At 37.2% G+C, this 16931-nt stretch overlaps 1 protein-coding gene across 3 annotated transcripts in view; it reads left to right on the top strand.

Moving 5' to 3' along the window:
* The window catches only part of HMGCLL1 (3-hydroxymethyl-3-methylglutaryl-CoA lyase like 1), a 73910-nt gene that overhangs the window by 11013 nt on the left and 45966 nt on the right, over window positions 1-16931 (top strand). For 2 of the 3 annotated variants that reach the window (XM_052677008.1, XM_052677004.1), the window contains exons 2-5: window positions 10068-10145; window positions 11050-11157; window positions 15003-15098; window positions 16691-16839. In XM_052677008.1, the coding sequence (XP_052532968.1) occupies window positions 10068-10145; window positions 11050-11157; window positions 15003-15098; window positions 16691-16839 (431 nt within the window). The remainder of the gene's footprint in view (window positions 1-10067; window positions 10146-11049; window positions 11158-15002; window positions 15099-16690; window positions 16840-16931) is intronic. The other variant, XM_052677019.1, reaches the window with a different exon arrangement.

Here is a 16931-nt window from a genome sequence, read left to right as displayed (position 1 = left end):
CAAGTTGTCCGTGATGATTTAGAGTTCAGACTCATCCAGGAGTCTGTTAGTTGACATACTCTGTTTAACTTTTTTATTCTGTCATGTTATTTTATGTCATATACATTCACAAATGAGGAGGAATATCTTTGTTTTCGCAGGCTTGGAATAGCCTATGGGCTTGGTTTTATCCTTCTGAGTATCTTTCTTGTGATAGTCCTGCTCGTTTCAGAGCATCCAACATCACGGCAGCAAACAGGGTGTGATTTGCAGTTGCTGTTAGAACTAGCTGTTGCTATTGCTAGATGTTGAGTCTGCAGTTCCTGACATTTCATATTCCTAGGGCTGTCAGAGCAGCAGTTTGGATAGCCTGCCTGTGCCTAGTGTTCCAGGTGGAACAGGTTGCCCAGTAAGGTTGGGGTTGCCCCCTCCATGGGACTGTGCTGGGCTTTGAGCAACCCGTTCTGGTGAGAGGTGTCCCTGCCTTTAGCAGGGGGATTGGAACTGGATGGTCTTAAAGGTCTCTTTCAACCCAGTCCATTCTATGATTCTGTGTTGAGGTAGTCTTGATAGGTTTTGCTCTCATAATTACTTTTCTTAATTTTCTCTCCAGCATAGCTGTTACTGTGTACCTGAGACATAATGACCGGTTAAATTGTGTTCTATCATTTCACTGTACCTGTGCTTTGCACTGTTTTGGGGTTGGAAGCAATATATGAAGAGTTATGAAGCAGGGACTGCGTTAGAACTGATGACAAAGACTGTAGTCTAGCAACTCATTGTTTTATGCACTGCCATTGGGGGAAAAACACGCACATGCCTGATGTAGTATTTCTGTATAGTTCTTCAAACCTGGAAGAAATAATACTGTTACATTCTGTGCTTGCATCAAATAATGAAGAGATTGAGAAGAAAATCCAGTTTATGAGGAAACTGAAATGTCATTAATAAGTACAGGATTCTGTGAGATCAGTATGGTAGCCTATGCAATTTGTTTAAGTAACAGTAGTTTCAGAATGCATTCCAAATGCACGATATGATAAAAAAAGTGACGAGGAAATTTTAAGCCTGTTTGTATTACTTTTGAACTCATGAAAGAGGAAAATGAGAAATAGTCTGAGAAAGAATGTCAGTTTAATCTTTCATGTAGTTTGAAGAATATGACAGGAAAGAACTTCTTTTCTGTATTAAAAATGTATTAATAAAATATTAGTACTTTGGCTTTTAAAAGAAATGTAGAAGTAGACATGCCTAAACAGTACTCAAATGTATGACTGCTCTTTCAGTTAAACAAGAAGGAAGGAGTCAGGGTTTCTGGGTGTATTTGTAGTTCAAGCGGAGTTCACTAGAATTGGTTATACAGGCGAATTATCTGATGGAGGCAGCTGCAGGTTTTATTTGCATCTCTGATCAGCTAAGGACATCCACTGCAAGTCAAGGGTAAACTGCATCATAGAAAACAATATCCAGCAGGTGTTGCACACAAAAGATGCGAGAGTTCATCTCGTGTGCTGTAAAGAAAAACAGTCTGAGGGATGAGGACTTCTCTTATTCCCCATGTTTGACTCCTGCAAGCAGAGATTAAATCAATTTATGAAGTCTATAAGATTGTTTGGAAAACATGCTTTTCTGTGTTTGGCCTGAAATGAATTTCCTTCTATCCAGAAAGGAGTTGCTTTATTTAATCAGTTGTTATGTATAATCTCTTGCTGCATTTTGCTAAGATCTAGGATATACCATGCTGGGAAACAGACACACACGCTTATTAGTACTCTCCTGATTCCTGGTGATTCTCCTAGCAGAATGTGGCCTAACATGACTGCATACACGTTTTTTCTTTTAAGTGGATTTGTATTTGTGTATCAGAGAGAGCTCTTTGAAAGGGTAGATAACAGCAGGACAAGGGGAAATGGTTTTAAGTTGAGGGAGGGAAGATTTAGGTTGGATGTCAGGGGAAAGCTCTTTACTATGAGAGTGGTGAGGTGCTGGAACAGGCTGCCCAGAGAGGCTGTGGATGCCCATTCCCCGGAGGTGTACAAAGCCAGGTTGGATGGGGCCTTGGGCAGCCTGGTGGCCCTGCCTGTGGCAGGGGAGTTGGAGATTCATGATTCTTGAGGTTTCTTCCAACCTGGGCCATTCTGTGATTCTGTATGATTCTGTGATTGTGTGATTCTGTGTTTTTCATGTCCTCTCAGGACTTCTCTTTTGGGATGACTCTCATAGCATCTAATAGCTGCAGCCTCCACTGAATAAGGAGGCAGTGCAGTGGGCTCAGAGAGAGTTAATGTCCAAACGCTAATTTTCAGAAATAGCTTACAACTGCTGCTGTGGAACATATTATGTTGCTGGCCTCTACTTGCAGTAGTGGCCATTAAGAACTGCTAACTCTTCTGTTTAGGTGCAAATGATGGAAAGACACAAAGAGGGGTAGAAGCAGGCTATATTCTGTTCCTAGCATTTGTGGTCACTCAGGGTAAAGAAATGTTTGCCTGCATCTGGCAGAGGGTGGGGAGATTAGGGTGGCCTTGGGGCTGGGACAGTAGCCAGGTTCAACCAACTGTACAGAATTTTCTTAACCTTGAGATGAATACTGCTTTTAAACTTTGACTAGTGTAGCTTTTATTTTATTCTGTCCTATTCTAAAGGATTTCCAAAAGGAATAGTAATGAATGGATCATAGTTTGCTTTTTTAATTCATGAGCATATGTTTGTGAGTAGTGTAGTTAGTACAACCTAACCTTCTAGTTTTGTGTATTTTTCTTAACAGTGCAACGTTTATAAAAAAAATTAGTTAATGTCATTTGTTAATTTTGGATCTATCAGTTCATGAAAATTCTGCTTGCTTGATAGAATTATTTTTCTAAAAGATTGTCTCAACAAAGGTAGCAGATTTTTCTTACTGATTCTTAGTTAATATTCTTTGCATTTGGTGACTTTTCCGGGCAGTATTGGTGGTTGGTAGATGGTTGAAGTAGAAGATCTTGGAGGTCATTTCCAACCTTAGTGATTCTACTTTTCTCTTGACTATTACAGTCCTCATTGTTAAACTAATTATACCAAAGAACTGTCCACTCTGGCAACATAAGCATTTATCGTTTGGCTGAATTCCCCTTGTGTTTAAAATCACATTTATTTTGTTTCTGTATGACTTGTATTTAGGTGTAAACAGCCTTGCAACGATTTAATAGGTGTGATAGCAGATTATATTTAGATTTCACAATTAAAGGAAATGATGGTGGAAATGTTAGATGTATTACTTTGCAATAATGAATTCTCAATTTATATAATTTCCTGATATATGTAAATCTCTTTCATAAGCTCTCACAAGCCTTCTGATAGAAGTTATAAGCACATTTGAGTTAAATTTGAAGAGGTGGGCTAAAGTAGTAGCTGTATGTTTACTTCCCATTAGAAGTCATATGAATGTACTGGATTGAATCCAGCAAAGGGCCACAGCAGTGATAATAGATAGGAGCATCCCTCAGATGAGGAGAGGTTGAAAGAGTTGAGATTTTCTAGCCTGAAAAACAGATTTGAGACATCTTACTGATGTATATATTAATACATCAGTACATTAACACTGATGGGGAGAAGTCAAGCTCTCCTCAGCGTCATGTCAAGAGGCAGTGGGCACATACTGAAGGATAAATTCCATTTAAGGATCAGAAAAAATGTTTTGTACTGTGAAAGTGGTCAAACACTGGCACATGTTGCCCAGGGAGGTAGTGGGTTCTTTGCATGTGGATCTTAACTCTGCATACAACTCTACTTTATAGAATGAAGCTCATTTACAAATTACTTTGATTTTCTATTTTGCCGCTCTCTGGTTGGTCAAATTCTTTTTTTGAAGCATAGTCCAAAATTAGGCCTAGTATTTCTACTCATCAAGTGCTGTGCTGCCTTTTTAATTTCTGACATCTGTTTATCTCCTAAGACCAGGGTTATTGTTTCACTTTTGTTTTTTCTAGTAAGTGTTATGGACTCTTATTCAGTTTGCTACCAGTTTAATATCCCAGTACTTTCCTATAGAACTGTTTATTCAGGTACCATTCATCTTCTGAATTTTCCAAGTATCTTTTTTTTTTTTTTTGGTCAAAATTGTCAAACTAGAGAAATGAACAAAATAGAATTTGTAAAAGACAAACAAGCAACAATTACTTTAATTAGTCAGTATAAGTATGATAATTAATCAGCCAGTATTTCATTAATCAGGATTACATACAATAATGATAATCCTAAGTGTTATGCATTGCTTTATTGAAATGCATTGTGTTTCACCAGGGGGTGCTGGACCAGATGACATTCAGAGTTTCCTTCTACCTCAAACGTTTTGTGATTCTGTGTTTGTTTCTCCAGTGTGCAAATGGAATTTCTAAAGCATTTGCAAAGCATTTGACTGTGGTATTTCTATTCAAGTTGTGAGTGTGCAGTAGTATCAAATGAACAATTTACTTGTGGAAAATGTCTCATGGGCTGTTGAATTATTTTACTACTGACATGTGCTCCTGGCTAGTGGTTATCCAGCAATTGTGTCAGCAGCATGTAATAGATATTCTGGGATGGATGCTCAGTTTATCTTTCTCATAGAATCATAGGATGGCTTCGGTTGGAAGAAACCTCAAGGATCATGAATCTCCAACCCCCCTGCCACAGTTAATACCTCCAACACTTAATACCAGACCAGGCTGCCCAGGGCCCCATCCAGTCTGGTCTTGAACACCTCCAGGGACGGGGCATCCACAAGCTCCCTGGGCAGCTGTTCCAGCACCTCACCATTCTCATAGTAAAGATCTTCCTAACATCCAACCTAAAACCATTTCCTCTTGTCCTGCAGTTATCTACCCTTTCAAAGAGTTGATTCCTCTCCTGTCTGTAGGCTCCCTTTAGGTACTGGAAGGCTGCAATGAGGTCACTCCATAGCCTTCTTTTCTCTATGCTGAACAAGCCCAGCTCCCTCAGTCTGTCTTCATAGGGGAGGTGCTCCAGTCCCCTGATCATCTTTGTGGCTCTCCTCTGGACCCTCTCCAACAGCTCCCTGTCTTTCTTGTACTGAGGGCTTCAGACCTGGACGCAGTACTCCAGATGGGGCCTCACGAGAGGAATATTTACCAGGTGTATCCCTCTGTTTTCTGAATATTTGTATATATTCTTCGTATTTCCAGGTGAATCTCCCCACCTTTTCCCCTAGTTAGCTTGGGAATGAATCTCTTTTATAAGCAGCTTCCCATAGCGTGAACAGTGTAAACAAGTCTCTGCAATATCACTTCAGTCGTTGTTTGATTTATAGTAATATTTTAATTTTTTCCTGTTTATTTCCTCTATGTCTTGTAAAGTTTAGAGATGTGTGTGTGTGTTCAGAAAATTGACCAGTTTTCTTTGTTCTCCTTCCAGCAATTGTATTTTTTATCTCAGAGTCTTTACTCAGTTATTGGGCATTTATCCATGTTGCTGCACGTGTGCATACGAGGTCATGATGCCACATCCCTGCTGATTTGTCTTTAAAACCATTCTCTTCAGCAAATTTTCTATGAGATGGACCTGCTTTTACTCAGTTGCCCTCTATGAGAGAGCACCACCTTGTGGAAAAGGAAAGCAGAGCTTCATCTCAGCTAGATTGAAAAGACCAAACCTTCAACTTATTCTCCCTTATTTTGGGGTCTCTTTAGTTAGTTTTGATCATCTCTGGATAATATTTGCCAGTGCTGTTAATCCCCGTGTAGGTGAGCTGCACGGAATGAAAGTCAGAAGTCTGAATAAACCTCAGTACCTTTATTAGAAGTTTTGAAGCAGTGACAGAGCTTAAAAAAGCATGTTTCTTTAATTTGATTACATTTATGGTTATGTTAAATTATACTGCTCTAATTAAGGATTACTAGGATTTTCTATAATAAACTTGAATGTTCAGCTATTTATAACTCAGGGAAAATATTTCCTTACAGAAATTTGGCATCCAGTGTCTCAAGCTGAAAAGCATAGCTTTCCTTTTTCTATTTTTTTTTTTTTTTAAAGACTCTTTGGCTGGATTCTGTTTAGAGGGAGGCAGTTTTTTGGTGGTTTTATATGCTTTTTGTTCTCCCTTGGCAAGGCTTAGATACATGGAAAAAGCAAATTTTCTAGGCTCTTAGTCTTTTATGTCATCTATTTCCTTTTTGATATTTCAAACATTGTGCTTTGGTAGCCATTACTTTTTAACAGAGCCAGTATATAATTCAATAAACAGTCACCTCTAACTATCTGCCATAACTACTTTTTATATTTCATTACATGAAAGTAGTTCATATAATAAAGTTATGTATTATTTTTCTGAAACAAAACTGATTTGCCTTGCATGTTTAGTGTCTAACATAAATACTTGTGTATTTCTGTAGGGTTCATCGTTTTTGGATTCTCTTCAAATATAAAAGCTATTTCTCATTTTTCTGTTTATTGCAGAAATAGACCATTTAATGCCATACTTAAAGGTATCAAAAGTTTCTTTAAAAAAAGTTTCTTTCTTTACAAGGAGAGTGGTTAGGCCCTGGAACGGGCTGCCCAGGGAGGTTGTGGATGCCCCGTCCTTGGACGTGTTCAAGGCCAGGTTGGACGGGGTCCTGGGCAACCTGATCTGAATGTGTATGTTTGGTGGCCCTGCTAGGCAGGGGGGTTGGAACTACATGATCCTTGAGGTCCCTTCCAACCCGGGTGATTCTGTGATTCTGTGAAAAGTCTCTTAAGTCTTTCTGTTCATTGGTTCTGAAAACCCTTCCCTTTTACCCAAGAGGATGGTGCACATTTAAAATCCCTGTTTTAGAGTTAAGGAGTCTCCATTCCTCAATTCAAGAAGTTCTGGTTAAGGTCTGATACCATCCAGATAGTAAACTCCACGTAAACTCTTTAAGACTTCAGTCTGTTCTGTGGATTTGATGTTTGCCTAGTGCATGCAAGTGACATTGAGCCTGGCACAGAACGACTGGTGGCTGTGCTCGCTTCTTCAGCTGTGTTTTAAGTGGCATCCACATACTCTGCAAGTGTGACACTGTGATCAGAAGACAGCAAGAAAACAGGGAGTCTCATTTTCTGATTGCATTGTCAAGTACGTATCTCCAGCTTCTTGGAAGTAAGTCCTAACTGCTTGGTTACTGAGTCCTGTGAACGTAGGACAAGACAAGTGAAGATGAAGAGATGTTTCTTTCCTCTCAAATTCAGCTTGGAATATAGACTCTAAAAGATACTGCTTGAGAAGATGTAAAATAGTCCCTCTTTATTTGTGAGCTTTATTCAGTGATTATGTACTGTAAAATGTGTGAATAGTACATGGGACTGAATTCGTCTTTGTGTCTTTTTTGCTCGTTACTTGAGCTTTGGCAGTACAGCACAAGAAAATTTGTATGTTAAGTTGGGGAGAAAGATGATGAGAAGAGGAATTGCGAAATGAGTAAGAAGCTGGCTGAGGAGGAACTAAGAGATAATGTTGAAGGTAGATGTTATACTGAAGAGACATTGCTGGCGGAGATCCTGAGATAATTTTGTTTAACGTGTTTCTTCAATAGTGCTAGCTCAAGTGTATTGAATTGAATGTATTTTTGCTAAAATGAGGTATACTCATGGTAGTCCAAGTGTTTTAGTTATGAAATTAGTAATGTCTGTCTACTGATGACAGAAAAACAGGAGACCATGCACTGGATAGCAGACAGGAGGAACTGGGTGATCTTGAAGACAAAGCAATAGAATGTAATAGGTGAAATCAAAATAATGTAATGCAAAGCAAGTCTTTCCTGGTCTGAGGGCCAAGGTATTTACTCTAAGCCATTAGTTCATTAGCGTGAAGAAAGTCAGGATTTGTCTATAGCGCTGCCTTGAATTTCCATTTCGTGACTTGTCCTCATGAAAATCAGCCTGTACCCTGTCAGTGTTGTGGTCAAGAACAGAGTTTAAATTGGGACTGAATGATGAGCAAGAAGGCTACAGAGAAAATCAGATATGGTATGCCTGTAATATCACAAGTGGAGAATATAAATCAATGCTGGAATGGCTTTCTGCAGCACTTTGTCTTTTTGAAGTTCACTTTGTCTTTGTGAAGTCCGAGGGCTGCAGAGCTCCACTTGTCCACTGGTCGGCCATGTAAGTGACTACAACACCTCGTACAGTGAGCATGCGTGAGCTGTTCTGTAAGAACAGGTACAACTCTTCCATTCAAACAGAAGTTTTACAACATTAGGAATTGAGCAGGATTTACAGGATTTGGCCTAGGAATTGAACATTTTTGCTACCGAAGTTTTATGGATATTTTTCATGCTCTAAATTAAGCTTTGCATTATCTATTTTAGCTTCTTTTTTTTTTTTCTTTTCTTTTTCCCCCACTTTTTTTTTTTTTTTCTCCCAGTCACAGCTTCTATTCACATCAACACTGTGGCATTTGTCTTGTAACAAGAAGGATCTATAATCATGAAATAACCCAGATTTATGCTTGAAGCTGTGCCATATTTGTGAAAATAACTCGAGGGGAAAAAAAAAGAAAAAGGAGGAACAATATACAGCAGATGTGAAGGTTTTACCTTCCCATTTAAGTAGGTTTATACTGTCAGTGAGTGTGGGCTTAGCACAGCCTGACAAAGTTTTAACTTACCAGATGTTCCACGTGATCAAATAGATACTATACAGCTGTTTCCCATTCTTTTTACTGAGCTCAGATAAATATACAGTAAATGCTCTGAAATATGTTTATTGTATTTTGGCCAGTATGTCGCCTGTTACTGTAGAGAGCTTCCTTTAATCCATGGGCGCTGAGAAGGCGGGGGAAAACTAAAGGTGCTGTAGAAGTATGGTGCAGATGGCTCATTTTCCATTGCTGTGAGGAGAAATTAGCAGCACTTTGATTCAAACCACACTGATGCTACTAATAAGGAAGGGATGAAATGCACATTTTGAATAAGACCACTGGTCTCACAACATTCATGTGTGGCACAAATGAATTCTGTGGGCTGTGCTTGGTCTCTGTGCAAACTCAGATTCCTGTGTGCAGGGTTGGTCCCCCAGAGCTGACAGCTTCATGGATGCAGCAGAGTTTAGCTGCCAGGGGAGGACATGGTTGTGAGAGAGCTACTGTCCCGCAGGTAGCTTGCACTAATCCCATCAAGGGCTTTAGCACGAATTGAAGACACCAAATAAGATCCTGGATTTAGTGCAGTATAGAAAACAGGGCACCTCCAGAGCTTCTGGTGGGGCTGCTTGTATTCTTCATCCTGTCTGCTCATCCAGGGGCTGGCTGCCTGCCCGAGGTTGGCCATTTGATTTGTTTTTTAAAGACACACTGCATTTGGGGGTCAAACTAAGCAACTACTCTGAAGTGTTTCAGGACTTCAAGGCGCAGGTTACATTAACTGCCACACCTGTCAACTTGATTCAATAACAGAGCAGCTAAATAATAAAAAAGGAAGTTTCATTTCCCCTCACCTGCTTTTCTGCTCTTGTTTCTCGTTCCTCCCCCTTCAACTCCCCATGCTCTCCTTAGCCCTATAACCTTACTGCTGCCTTCTTTCCCTCCTTTGAGGCTCCTGCTTTTTTGGATCTTCTCTTACACCTGGAAAATTCCTCTTGTCTACCAGGGGCCTTCCTTGTTCCCCTTTAAATCCTTCTTTAAAGCCTTCATCTTCCAGCAGAGGAATTACTTTCATCTTTCACTAATAGTCTCTTCAACATTTCTTGACTTCTTTGCCCTGTTCTTTTCAGATTTATAGCCTAGTCTTGCAAACCTTTACACAGAAGTAAGTGTTCGGTTAAATTGAGAACATTCAGGTAAAAGTTTAGAGGATGGTAACACTTGTTTGTTGGGAAGCTTTTAGGAATGGGAATATTTCTCACTTTGTAAAACAAAATGTTCATTTATGGCTTTCTGTATATTCTTAAAATAAGCATTTTTGGCCTCAGAGTAGCTGTGGAACATATATGTCAGTAACTTCTGCTTTTCATTCCCTAATTGAAGGTGTGGAACATATTCTCACAGATTTTTTTTAAATTCACTGTTGACAGTATGACTTTATACTTGGAATAACAGGAGAAGTGCAAGGTGTGCCTTTTATTTTAGAGCTCTTCATTGTTTTGTGTTTCAGGAATCCCAAGTATCTGGACTGCCGGAGTACATAAAGATTGTAGAAGTTGGGCCAAGGGATGGTTTACAAAATGAAAAGGTAATTTCTTTTTTTTTTTGCGTACCTTGACATAGATATCAGTTTCTTTTCATTGTGTAAAATACGTGTGTCATACTAATCATATTTCTTCCATTTTATAAAATACAGTTATGTATATTAATAACTGTCTTGCATAGAATTAAAGCATGTTACTGTATAGCCAAATGTTAAATTGCATCACCTCTTGCAATACTTGATTAAGTAGCCTTTATTTTATTCCACCACCTTTTTTTCCTCTGGATTTTTTGTCAGCTAATCACATTCTGTTATAACAAAACACTAGCTATGCTTGTAATATGGAACATGCAGGTATATATATACAGTAGGAACAGTATGATAGATTTTGTCATAATTCCTGAGGAAATGAAATTATTGCCTAAAGGAGTATAGGGAGTATAGAAGTAAATTGAAAGGGACTATTTAAAACACAGTATGTTTGTCAAAACCCAAACAATAATCCCTTTCATAAATGGGTGGTTAATCTTACTTATATTGTTACTTATATAAAAGGTTTTGGTAGAGTTAGTAGTACTCCAGAATAGGAGAATAACTCTGCCTCACTTGTGGAGCTTTTATTTTTTACCCCAATATTTCTCTGGTTGGACTATTCTCTGTTACAGTTTCCTTTGTTGCTTCTTCTCCAGGCTGATGTGAGGACAGATCTATAATCAGTTACATGGAAGTGTTTCCTCATTTTATTTTTGTGGTGGAAAAAATGGAGTAGAATCTTGTGTACCATCTAGTGCTTTCCCTGAATGTCAGCTTCCTCTCTCAGTAAATTGCATAGTACAAGTATAGTTCATTATTTTATAACTCATGTATGGATTATTGCTAGGAACATGTCACTTACAAAAACGTCTTGCTGAATGAAATGCTTTATGATAATATGTCTCCATGTTCACAGGTGATTGTCCCAACTGATACCAAAATAGAGTTAATCAACCGGCTTTCTAAAACGGGCCTTCCAGTAATAGAGGTGACCAGTTTCGTTTCATCCAAATGGGTGCCTCAGGTATGTAAAATCATCACGATTTCTAATTTAAATTCACATGTCATTCCATGCAGTGGAGTTTTCCAAGAGTACAGCCTGTACACTTATCCACGAAAGTGGAACAGGGGTAATACACTGTGTCTGTAAAATCAGATATTGTTGTCTGATGCTGTTTATGCAGTTTTCACATTTTATGGTTTTATCTAGATTACTGAAGTTGAACTAATTTATCAAAATGTAGTCTCAATGCATACACATACATATATAAACTCTACGCACCTTGATCTATCTTTATGTCTTTGTCTTTGTCCCACAGCGTATTCCAATGAAAAATAACAAGCTGAAAGTATTTTTATTGTTTTCAGCTGCATCCATTGAAGGGCTTGTTGGAACATGAAGGTTTTATAGCTTCAAATTATAATCTAATGTTAGCCAGAGCCACGTGTTGCATGCCCTGAGGTGGGAGTCACCTGCAGTGAATGCAGACACAATCAGTGTCAACAGTTGAACAGAAGTTCTGCAAAAAAATAGTTAAATCCATAACTCAGTAGAGTGAAGGAACAGCAAGAACAGATTGCTCCAGAAGGGAAAGGAAACCCTGATCCAAACACAATAACCAGAGGACCAGAGGCTGTAGCCTTGTTGACAAAGGGGTATTCCAGCAGTGCCCAAGAACAGAGCAAGGTGGGTGAATGTAACCGGGGGTGGCACATACTGAGGTAAGTCTATGGTGATTTGACAGTTCAAGATAGGAAGTCGTATCTATCTGAGACATAGCCAGAATCTAGTCAACAGGTACATGGCCAAGCATGGGGTTGGTTGCTCCACAACTGTGCTGTTTCTCCAGCAGGGAGGCAGAGTAGAACCTCAACTTTTGACCGAAAAGGGAAATGGTTTTAACAGAGCTGTTTGGAGTATCCTCTGCTGAACCTTCTTCCAGCTTTTTCTTGCTTCCAGCTTTCTTGTTTCTTGCATAGCTGAAATCTTAGATATCATCGTCGCTCCCAAACATAAGAAATTTTCTAGAGGAAGAAAACAGTTACAGAACTTGTGCAAACTGGGGAATGTTCCCTAGCACCAAAGCAAGGCAACTGACTCTGAGATTCCTCTGTATACACAGAAGCATTTGAGTATTTGTATATTTAGTAAGGACCACACGAGTTATTTACAAAGTAATACATATATATAATTGATGTGAGAAAATATGCTAATTTTTAACATTTTTATTTGCACATCTTCTGTTAAAATGTATAAAAAGTTTGTCCAATTGAAGCTGTTGAGAATGTGTCCTGCATTCCAGGCTTTCATCTGAGAAAAACATGGTATGGTCATACTTCTTCTTGTTCTTGAGATAGCAGAGCAAACTGGCTATAGAGCACACACGTATTTATTTCAGTGTTTCTGGGATCATCAGAGAGGAACCTAAAGAAAGGATAAGAGAAATATAACTACAGAATATCTTGGGTGGCAGTGTACTTTCAGTTTGTGTTCGTTAAAGTGCCTATGCTAAGTGTCATCAATCTTTGCTGCTACAGCAACAGAGAATAACACAAAGATTTTAAACATGTGAGGGAAAAGTCTAAAAAAAAAAAGAGATGGACTTCTTCATTTCCTGTCTAATTATTTTCTTCTCCTATCAGCCATTAAGAGTATCAAATTTAGTACTGATATGACAGTTTCAGAAAAAATGAACAATCCCTTTTTATCTTAAATCCACGTCTGAATGCTTTATTTTAATGACTTAAGTTGTGCTTAAAATGTTTCTTTATTTAAAAGATAAGATTGTGTTGCTTTGATAGGAAGTGCAGTCTTGACTTTGTCTTTTCTTTACTCCTTTTTATTTTCGTGAGTCATGGGAATGAAATTCTTGGTTATGTTTAGATTACTCATTCACTTATTTCTTTTTTTGGTATTTTCGAGCTTTTTATAGTTTCCCATCCACTTTTTTTTTTTTTTTTTTTTTTGGCCCAGAGATTCTGTTGCTGAAAAAATGCTGAAAGAAGTTCCACGGTAGCAAGATGCCATGTAAACAGGATCCCCACACCTATAACTTAAATGGCCCAAAATTATAAATACCTACCATCAGAAAGCTTATTTTTAAACACATTTGGAAAAGAAATGTTTTATTGCAATTTAAAATTTTCTAACGTGTAGCATGTGTTAAAATGGGATTTTACTTACAGGAAAAATAGTAATGGGACAAATGTACTACATAAAGTATTATTTGGACCTGGCAGTTTTATGCAGTTTGAAACTGTGTCATTTTGGTTTTCTAATATATTTTAAGTTGAGCTATAACTTTAAAGTGTAGAATTACTTCCAACGTTTGCCATTTATTTAATCATTTAGTTTTAAACGTTCTCCTTTGCCCTCAGAAATTTTATTAAATTGTGGAATGCAAAATTGTTCTTAAATAAGGCAAGACAGAATGTTTTCTGTAACTTCATCAGATATGTTAATTATAAAGACCTATACAGTTTACATACAAGCAATTACAGAAATTTACTTTGTGCTATTTTCTTGATTCCTGATGAGAAATAAGTTGTATCAGTCTATAAGACATTCTGTACGTACCATGTACCTACTTCTTTACAGGCGCACGTTGGTCTTACACTGGAGGAAACAGGCATGCATATTTCTGATGTATTTAATTCATCCATTTTCATAATAGGAAACCAGTCATGTGAGATTCTAGGTTACTGGTAGTATTGGCACTTAGTAACCTAGAATATACTTAGAATTCACGTACTGCAAACTCTCATTATTTCACATCTTACTTTTCCAAATAACAAGTAGTGAAAGCTTCATAGTTCATGTATTTTTTCATATAGTACTCCTAAGTTGACTCTGCACAAGTGTGAAGGTAATCAGAAATCCAGTTAAATATTTAAAGTACTGTTTGTTTGGAAATTTATGTGAAAACTGATGTAAACAGAACTTGAAACGTATGTAGATTGAGTATTCTAAAACTCAAAATCTGGCAGATGCAAAGTAGGAATTACTTGTGTTGTGTTGTTGTTAACTCTGTTGTTTTCAAACGTGGGCAACATTAAAAAAATTAATTTTCTCCTACTTTTTCAAGAAATAAATTGTCTAAATAATATACAGTTTAAATAAGTCTTTGATTTTTCTTCTTGATTAATACATGGAGCTATATGTAATCTCGAGTGAGAAAAAAGCGTATCCTGCAAGGTATGATTTCTCTTGTGAGGAGAGGCTAAGGAAAACAAATGCTTCAGTAGGTGTTCAGTAAAGTATTGTTCTTTGACTTTTGTTGTAATAATTTTTTTTTTTGGAAAGAAAGTACCAAGTATATTAAAATGTTGCACTATGCAGAAATTTGGATTTTGCTGTATTTTTTAAGCAAAGACTAAGCACTTGTTCTTAGTCTTTTCAAATATGCTGGTTACAGCATAGAGTAAGTTCAATTGTTTTCAATTTTGTGAAGTCTCATTTATCTCATATCTGATGTCTCATTTATCAAAGTGCTCCATTTTCAAGTTTTGGATGGTTTTATTCTGTTGATTTCACCTATGGAGTCCATCAAGGTAGGTTTAAAGTTGCAGTAACAATCAGAGATTAGCATAAAAAAATTTGTCAGTGTATAATGCATTCTTTTTTTTACATATACATGTAAAACAAAACACTACAGAATTTTTAATCCCAGTTCTGTATTCATATGGAACTGAAATGCTTGCAACTCAAATACTCAAAAGTTAAGAAATACAAGAAAAGACGTTGGTGCAACCTCAGTTTAATCCCTGTGCTGTTATTCTTTTCTGCGAACGGTACACCTGAACTAGACATTGTTTTTTTGCTTAGATATATAATATAAAAATTAGCTGCAAATTATTTCTGTATTTTAGATGGCAGATCACAAAGAAGTAATGAGAGGCATTGAGCGGCATCCTGGAGTCCAATATCCTGTTCTCACGCCTAATCTTAAAGGTTTTCATTCAGCTGTAAGTGCATTTGTAGAAGACATTCACAATTACCTCCTCCATGTTTTCATTTTTTTCCTTCCCTAATTTCTCATACCAGTGGAAATATCAATCAGTCCTTGCATATTTGTATAAATGATATTTGCACAAAAAGGAGAACTCCTTTTCTTTCTTAAGCTTGTTGGCTCTAGAAAAGTTTCTGCAGAATTTTTTCTTATTAGAAAGCAGTGAATGAATTAAATGAAAATGGTTTAGAGGAATGTGTTAGGTTCCTTAAATTTTTCATTTCATTTCAAAAATTCTTAACTGTTCTAGTTCATACAGAGTAAATATTCATTATGTTAAGACTCAAAATGGTGTGGTTCAGTCTTCATAAAGCAATGCTTATTGATAGTTGTCTTCACGTTGTTTTTTTTTTCTGAAAATGTTTCATGCTTCCATGCTTTGCCTTGATAGAGGACAGGCATATTTGGAAGGCACACTGCTTTGCAGATGGACAGTTGTGGTGTCCAGAGTACAGTCTGTCGTTCAGTTTCTATACCACACATGTAATCTCTGTTAAGTAGAACTCTATACATAAGTGAGTCAGTTACCAACAGTCAGCCAGCTTTGTCTGCAGTGGCAACTTGTGTAAATTAAATTAGATCTCTGCATACCCTGCTTAGTGATATAGTGAAGGGAAAACAAAAACAAACAATAGTTGCAGGTGATTCCTCTGTCCCTTCTTGATATTTTTTTATCCTTTTATTTGAAAGGGTTTTTGTTTCTGTAGTGGTTGCTGAAGTTAAGACATCCCACAGAAACAGCAAATAAAGGGAAAAGTGAGCTAGAGAGAGAAAGCTACTAGTATTTGTACCAGAAAGTGAGAATTAATTAATTAGCTTCAATGTTTTCTCAGTGTTCTGATTTGCGTCCTTAGTTAGTTAGTTGATTAATTGAGTACAAGCTTGGGCTAATCACCCCTTCAGTGAAGCTCACACATTGACACTAGGCATTTTCTAGGCTGGTATTTGCTCTGAGGCCTTTTCTCAGCAGAATCCAAATGCCCTCTGTGTTCTCAGCTATGACACCAATACCAGTGGAGCTCTTGATCGTAGCAGTCAACTGTGTCAAAGAAATCTTATTGGTTACTGCTGCTGCTCTATGTACTTGTGGGTCACAGATGTTGTGAGAATGACTTCTTGGCACTGACAAGGAGCTGACTTTGTACGGAAGCTGAATGTTTCAGAGATGTTATGCGATCTTTACTTCTGCAAAAAATGAAATGAATTGTTATTTTCATTGAATTTTTATGTATTTTCCTGCATTTTAATACTTAAATTTTATCACTTTAAAATATATATGTATTTTTAATATATATTTATGTATTTATATTTTTATGTGTGCATGATTACTAAGAAGAAGGAAATTTGTCATAGGACAATGCACTCAACGTTTGATTTGACTGATTTGTATGAAAGAGATAAAAAAAAAAAGTAATTAAACTTATACTTCAGAAATAGAGAAGACTTATAATGTACTTTAAAGTTCCAGAAGGTCTTAAGGAATTAAGTACTTAATCTCATCTTGTAATGTAGCGTTATAATTCTGTTCTGTTGAAATGTATTTTTCAGATTGCAGCAGGGGCTACAGAGGTTTCAGTATTTGGTGCAGCATCTGAATCTTTTAGCAAAATGAATATTAATTGTTCTATTGAAGAGAGCATAGAAAAATTTGAAGAAGTTGCTAAGTCAGCAAGAAATATGAATATTCCAGTGCGTGGGTAAATATAAAGATTCTTAAATATTATAGAATTTTTGGAATACTGTTACAAGTTTATTTTTTTTTTTTACAAGTAAAAAAGCATACTACCAT

This window comes from Tympanuchus pallidicinctus, unplaced genomic scaffold (assembly GCF_026119805.1).
Source record: "Tympanuchus pallidicinctus isolate F22 unplaced genomic scaffold, pur_lepc_1.0 scaffold1, whole genome shotgun sequence".
Lineage (NCBI taxonomy): Eukaryota > Metazoa > Chordata > Aves > Galliformes > Phasianidae > Tympanuchus > Tympanuchus pallidicinctus.
The sequence above is the reverse complement of the archived record's forward strand: the minus strand, read 5'-3'. Positions and strand labels throughout refer to the sequence as shown.